The following is a 6,878-nucleotide window of genomic DNA, read 5'->3' on the forward strand; positions in this document are numbered from 1 at the left end:
ATCCCAATGTCTTCTTCATTTGGGGTTTTACTGTGGTAAAACAGACTCGTCTCTATTTATTCTTCGCAAAAGTCAGTCAATTGTTTTGCTACTTATCTATGTTGATGATATTATAGTCACAGGCAATGATAACAACATAATTAGTGACCTCATCAGCACCCTGAGTAGTGAATTTTCTCTCAAGGACTAAGGATCTTTGCATTATTTTTTGGGATTGGAGGTTAAATATCTTCCTAATAGGTTGTTTTTTTCTCAAACAAAGTACACTAGATATCTCCTAGAGCACACAAAAATGATGGAGTGTACTCATATCAACACACCCATGGCTCTTAAGTCCATCATCACACCTTCTGATGAACAACTTATTGATCCTACATGATATAGGCAACTTATTGGATCTCTTCAATATTTAACTTTCACAAGGCCTGATATTGTGCATGCAGTAAACAAGGTCTGCCAACATTTCCAAGCACCCACTAAAGCTGACTTGCGAGCTGTCAAACGCATCCTTAGATGTTTGAAAGGAATAATGGAACATGGAATCGGGTTTTTCAAGCAAAGTTCTCTTTGTCTCACTGGTTTTTGTGATGCTGATTGAGCGGGATGCATAAACACAAGAAGAAGCACATCTGGGTATTGTATTTTTCTGGGAGCTAATTGTATCTCATGGTCCTCAAAGCGACAACCTATAGTTTTTAGATCAAGCGTTGAGGCCGAATATCGATCCCTTGCATCCAATGCCGCAGAAATAACTTGGCTTACTTTCCTTCTCTGTGATATTGGCATTCAACTACGTGAACCTCCTCAATTGCTATGCGATAATCTCAGTGCCCTTCACATGACAGTAAATTCCGTCTTCCATGCACGTTCCAAGCATATTGAATTGGACTATCATTTTGTTCGGGAAAAAGTTGCAAGTGGAGTTTTGATTACTCGTTTCCTTCCATCGTCCTTACAAGTAGCTGATATACTCACAAAGGCACTCCCTAAGACTTCATTCCAAGTCTTTCGATTCAAGCTAGGAGTGCACAAGTTACCACTCACTAGCTTGTAGGAGGCCGATAAAGGAAACTCCAACTCAGCCAGCTGATAATGCAATCTGTCAGAAAGGAAAACTACTCTCCATATTTGTAATGTGGAAAATCAAGGTTGGAAGGAAATCTCACTTACCTATTCTGTGTAATATTCCATTTTATGTTTAAAGAAAGTATGTATTGTTTATTTATTCTTTAGAAAACAATCAGTAAAGCAGTGGTGAAAATTCGACCTTTCAAAAAATAGTTTCTGTTCTTCAAATGTTGACATTCATTGCATGAAAACTAATTGTGCATGTGTATCTTGAAGTTCTTAAAAAATAAGTGGGGAACTTCGGGCATGTGGTGGAGTGTTTTCAAAAACAATTCCTTCAAAATAGTTATTAGGAATAGTTTTCAAAAATAGTTGCTTAAAGTTTTTTAAAATAAAAATTTCTTTGGGAACTTCAAATGCACGTTTTTCAAATTATTTTCTATATTTTTAATTTTTTTAAAAAAATAATTTTCATTTAATTGTAGTATTTTATTTTTAATTATTCTCTATATTAATTTGTTTGATTGTTTATTAAAATTGATTTTAGAAAATAAATAAAATAATTAAAATTGTTATTAAAAAACACCCTATTTTTGTAACAAGTTCTTAAAATACTATTTCCTATATAAAAAAAAATTACAAAACATGTTTTGAGCATGAAAATCAATTTTTCTTTTATATATTTTTAAAAATAGTTGCCTAATAGACTTTGGATGATTTCATAAAGTCCTTTTAAGAGTTCAAGTTCCATTTATCCATGTTTCAAGAAAAAGTAATCTCTTCTCTTTCCTTACCATTCCCATAAAACCTAACTCTTGTTTTTGGTTCCCATTCCATAAGAATGAATCCTCACACCAACATATTAACATATGCCTCGTGACCAAAACAGTAAATGTAGTCTAATTTTCGTTTGCTTATATAATCATCAAGACAAGTACAAACTCATTTTCTTGTTTAATTTAAACCAACAAGTATACAATATACATTGTCTACGTATGCATTTAATCAAAATATCAAATTCAAAGACCCCACAACAAAAAGAAAAAAAAAATCATGTAAGTATAAATTCTCAATTTTCTAAGGGAACTGGAATATTGCAGAGAAAGACGAGTATGCAACAAATAAGAACAAGAGAACAAATACTGCAGACAAATTGCTTCAAAATGTATAGTCATTCCAATTCTCGACATCCAACACAACCTAGACTCGTTTTTTAATAAGGAGCAAAGTTTTAAATGAGAAAGGTAACATCTTCTAGGATTATTCTACCAGCCTTATTTAATAATATTTAGACTAAAATTAAGGAATAACATGTCCTGACTGTGGCCTGATTTTCTTAGTTGTTATAGAGTGTCGATCTAATGTCCAATTCCTAGACTTGAGACAGACTCTCCTAGTATTTTGCCTTTAATGCTGGGAAGATGAATAGCGAAGAGCCTCCCATCGATGTTGACCATTGCATAGCATTGATCACTAGGGAAAAAAAGGTAGGATCAGACCCTCCTTTCTTGCATCTAAAGCAGAAATGGAAAGCACCAATACAAGAATGAATTAGGGGAACTGAGCTTAAGGTAGCAGTGCGGAATTCTTGACATTCGCCACAATCGTTTCTATCTACAAGTAGCTGATTTTTCACCCGACCAGTTGCTTGACATTTATTCAATACTTTCAGACACAAGGTAGAAGTTCACTCCATGGCCCTTACCAACTTGAAGGGAATGAGAAAAATTACACAAAAAGGAATAATATCATATTCTCTGTAAATCCAATCTCCATGACAACTAATGAAGAGCCAATGACACCCAGAATAGAAACAAATCATTTTGAATCAAATATTGCAATACGTAGAGCAATTACCCAAGGTCTACATTCTTTCCTGTTTTTCTAAAGAATACAACAAAATTTCACAATAAAATATTATTTAAACAAGAAAAAATATTAAAGACTCCTGAAATTGGCTTAAAAGGAGAGTTGAAATACTTTTCAACATTCTTCTAGTTCTTTGATTTCTTTTTCTTCCGGTTTACCTGTACTAGCCCCAGCCTATTCCCCTGGTTTCGGCTTCGATGGTTTAGGGCCTAGATTGTCTCCTTACAACCATTTTAGGACTTTTGAATGGTTTCTCTAATCTACTTAAGCCACAACATTTTTGGAAAATGACAAATAAAATTTATTTTTATTGACTTAAATATTTGTTATGAACTTCCTTGACTGCCAACTGGGTCACTGGATCTCATACCTAGGGTTAAACCCTTGACTTCGAGATCACCTTTGGCGTGGAGGTGGATGATCATCATCAAATTGAATGTCTGAAAAAAGAATGCACGTTCTCATGGAATTGGCTATAGGTCTGAATGAGTCACTAAGCTATATACTTATTACAATTTCATTACAAGCACTCAAAAGAGCAAACCAATATGAAAATACAAACTGTACAAACACACACTAATCTTCATCTTGGTCCTGATAGGACTGATGCAATGAGAGGGGCTGAGACAGCTCGATTGGCTTCTAGTGGAGAATCCATGGGAAACATTGACAAAAAGCTATAGTCAGTGATAGGTTCAACGTCCATAGAACCCTCCAAAACATGTATCACCTGAGATACTGAAGGCCTTTTATGGTGATCAGTCTGTAAACAGGAGATGCCAATCCTCTGCAACTTCACAGCTTCTTCTTTGTGGCACTGCATATCTTCATTTCGATCGTCTACTAGATCAGACAGTTGACCCTCTTCTGCCTTCACCTTCACCATATCGATCAGGTAGTCAACTTGAGTGGAGTCCCGATTTTTTCGTCCTCCGATGATCTCCAAGATCAAAATTCCAAAGCTGTAGACATCTATCTTTGCTGAAAAATTTCTGCCTCGAATAAACTCAGGAGCCATATACCCTGGAGTTCCTTTGCTACGGTTGTCACATCGCTCTGGTCCCTGGAAATCAATTTGGCTAATCCAAAATCAGAAATCTTCACATTGAACTTCTCATCAAGAAGAATGTTTTGAGGCTTGATATCGAAGTGAATTATATTTGGATTGCAATGAACATGGAGATATTTAAGGCCTTCTGCAATGCCATGGATGATCTTTTTTCTAGTTTCCCAGTTGAGGGTTTGTTCTTGGTCTTGGTTGAAGATCCATTTATCCAAAGATCCATTACACATGAACTCATAAACTAGAAGCCTGTTTGATCTCTCTGCACAGTATCCAACCAGTCTCACGAGATTGAAATGGTGAATGCTGCCTATCGTCTTCACCTCAGCCAAGAATTCTTTTCTTCCTTGACCCACATCGGAGCCTAGGCGTTTCACTGCAACTCTCGTCCCATCTCCCAACATTCCTTCAAACACATCCCCGAACCCGCCTCCACCAAGCTTTACCCCAAACTCCTGTGTGGCATTGCTTAGATCTTCAAAAGAGAACTTCTTCATCTCATTGAATAAATGAATAGAAGATTCATCTCCAGAGTTCTCCCTCTGTTTTCCTTCGATATTTTTTCTTCCTTTCTGCATTACATAACGGTAGCACACGCTAATGAAAAAAGCAAAGCACAGTAAGGGAGCCAGAATAGAGGGTACCAATACTGAAACCAGAGATGACTTGCTCTTCTTGTGTGTTGATCTCTGTACCTTGATGAATGCCAAGGCATTATAATTGAATACTTCTTTCCTTATGGCCATCAGTGAAAAGATATGAGAAGGTAAATAACATGTACCAATTGAGGTATTATCTTGGTAGCGAAACATTGCAGCCTTGCATGAACAATTTTTCAAGCATTCCCTCCTGCAGCTCTCTGCATCTATATTGGAAAGCTGGGGGGCAAAGTTGAAACAAGTAACATTCATGACCTCGAGAAAAGTGTGAAGCTGGGCATCTGGACAAGACAAAGGGGTAACTTCCCTGCACCCAAAACTGGCTGCGGTAGCGTTTAACTGCCGAAAATAAATCGAACTTCCACCTCCAGCACAGCTGCACTGTCCTTCAAAGCAAACGCCATAGTTACCACACACCGTGGGATAAGCACAGTCGCCATAGTGCTCATCTTTCAGTAGATCAGAGTACAACGTTACCTTATAACCATCAATAAGTTGATAAACATTTAAATGCCCATCCGGCTCCATCCTCATGAACTGAAAATCTCCTTTCTCAATCTGGTTATAGGTCACATAGTTGCTAGAGAGGGTGAGAGATCCAATCCCAAAGCGAAGAGGTGTGGCATTATTAGCATGAAAACGAAGGAGAGTTTTGTAAAGCTGTGGAGGCACGGACTTGATATAGGCGTTGATGCCACCGCGAGTTATTGAGAGGTAGAACATACCACTGGACAAATTGGACATGGAAACACTGGCATGTAAGTTCCTTCCAATACGTAGCCGTTGTTCAGGGAGCCATGTGTTGGTTGGGAAACGGTAGGACTGCCAGACAACAGACCCGCTACCATTAACAAGCTTCAAGTTTCCTCCAAGTGATAAGTTCATTCCAGTAACAAAGGTACCCGAGGTGTTGGCAGACCATACAGGAGTACCATCCACATCTGTTAAAACCAACTTTCCGTTCACAGTCAGTTCAAGAGTGGCATTCTCTTCAACTGGACGATTCGGGTTGGCAGACCAAAGAACAACTGGGGGAGGACCGTAATCGCTGAATGAGGAATTGGGTCTTATTGCAATTTTAAGAGTAACAAGATAGAATGCATTGGTAGTACCATTTCTGAGAAATCCAAAACCAAAACTGGGTTGGCCATTGAGATCGAGTGCAAGGATGGGCCTCACATGAGTATTATCATTGAATTTCCAGCTTCCTCTATCACTGTGGTAAAAATTTTGCCATGAAGTAGGGACATTCGCCGATGGGTGGTTGCTGAAATAGGTATTTAGAATCAAAGGGCTTAGAAAGAGGACTAGAAGCTGAATAGCCCTCTTCACACCTGCAATAGCCATTTCTTTCTTGTTGTCTGCTTAAAGGTTCTGCTACATTTTATATCTTCTCATCTCAGCCAGTCCATACAGATTTCTTTCTCTTCACTTTGTCTTTTCCTTTTGGACATTCTCTTGGGAAGGCGAATGTACTGAAAAAAAAATGAAGTCGCTACAATTATTCCCGTTGCAGGCCTGGCAATCTTCAAAAGGTTGATTTGGAAAATTTGACTCTTTATAGCACCTATTTCTATCAATGTTGCCTGCTTTTGACATTTGGCATAATTTCAGAACTCAGAACTGATAGATAGTGACATGACACTGATATAAATTTGTAATTATTATCATAAACTAATCTTTAGATACACTAATATACTATTAAAACGAGAAAGCAACTGTAAATGTGTATGAAAAATAACATTAATTCAATGAATGATGCTGGAAAAACTTATGTAATCCAATCAAAATATGCTTCTGAGAAGATATCAACAGAAATAAATAAAAGTGGATTGAGCTGGTTTGGTTGTGACTACGTACTAGACATCTAACATAATAGTTGATAATTGTGGGAGGCACAAGGTTTTTAACTAATGGAATAGTAAAATATGTACGTGTTTGTTTTCAATTTTTTTATTAACAAAAATCTCTCTTCACAATTTCTATGCAGGAAAGTAAGATGGTAGATGGCCTTTTTGGGCTGATATGCATGTGAAGGATGTTCAAAAAAATGAAATTGAGGAAACCTTTGAAAGGGAGATTTTTTTTTTTTTTTTTTTTTTTGTCATTTTCTCAAATTTTAAAGCTATAGAATCATGGAAAATTTTACTTTACACAATTTGGTCTTCAAACCCTTGAAAGGGAGAGATGTAGTGTTGAAATAGGTATTTTTAGAATTA

General features: G+C 36.9%; 1 protein-coding gene across 1 annotated transcript; it reads right to left on the reverse strand.

The window, feature by feature from the left end:
* Window positions 1-3,520: 3,520 nt before the first annotated feature.
* On the reverse strand, window positions 3,521-6,006 carry LOC100245226 (G-type lectin S-receptor-like serine/threonine-protein kinase SD2-5). The gene is made up of 2 exons (XM_019216998.1): window positions 4,114-6,006; window positions 3,521-4,000 (listed from the first exon to the last, which is right to left on the reverse strand). The coding sequence occupies exons 1-2, from the start codon at window positions 6,004-6,006 to the stop codon at window positions 3,521-3,523; spliced, it is 2,373 nt and encodes a 790-aa protein (XP_019072543.1).
* Between the last annotated feature and the right edge of the window lie 872 nt (window positions 6,007-6,878).

The sequence above is a fragment of the Vitis vinifera genome, chromosome 19 (genome assembly GCF_030704535.1).
Source record: "Vitis vinifera cultivar Pinot Noir 40024 chromosome 19, ASM3070453v1".
NCBI classification, from domain to species: Eukaryota; Viridiplantae; Streptophyta; class Magnoliopsida; order Vitales; family Vitaceae; genus Vitis; species Vitis vinifera.

What these genes read in the sequence shown, in the direction of transcription:
- LOC100245226 (XM_019216998.1), bottom strand. Translation starts at nt 6,006, where the DNA reads ATGGCTATTGCAGGTGTGAAGAGGGCTATTCAGCTTCTAGTCCTCTTT. An exon ending in AAGGCCTTAAATATCTCCAT is followed by an intron (nt 4,001 to 4,113) that starts GTTCATTGCAAT and finishes ATTGATTTCCAG; the next exon opens with GGACCAGAGCGATGTGACAA.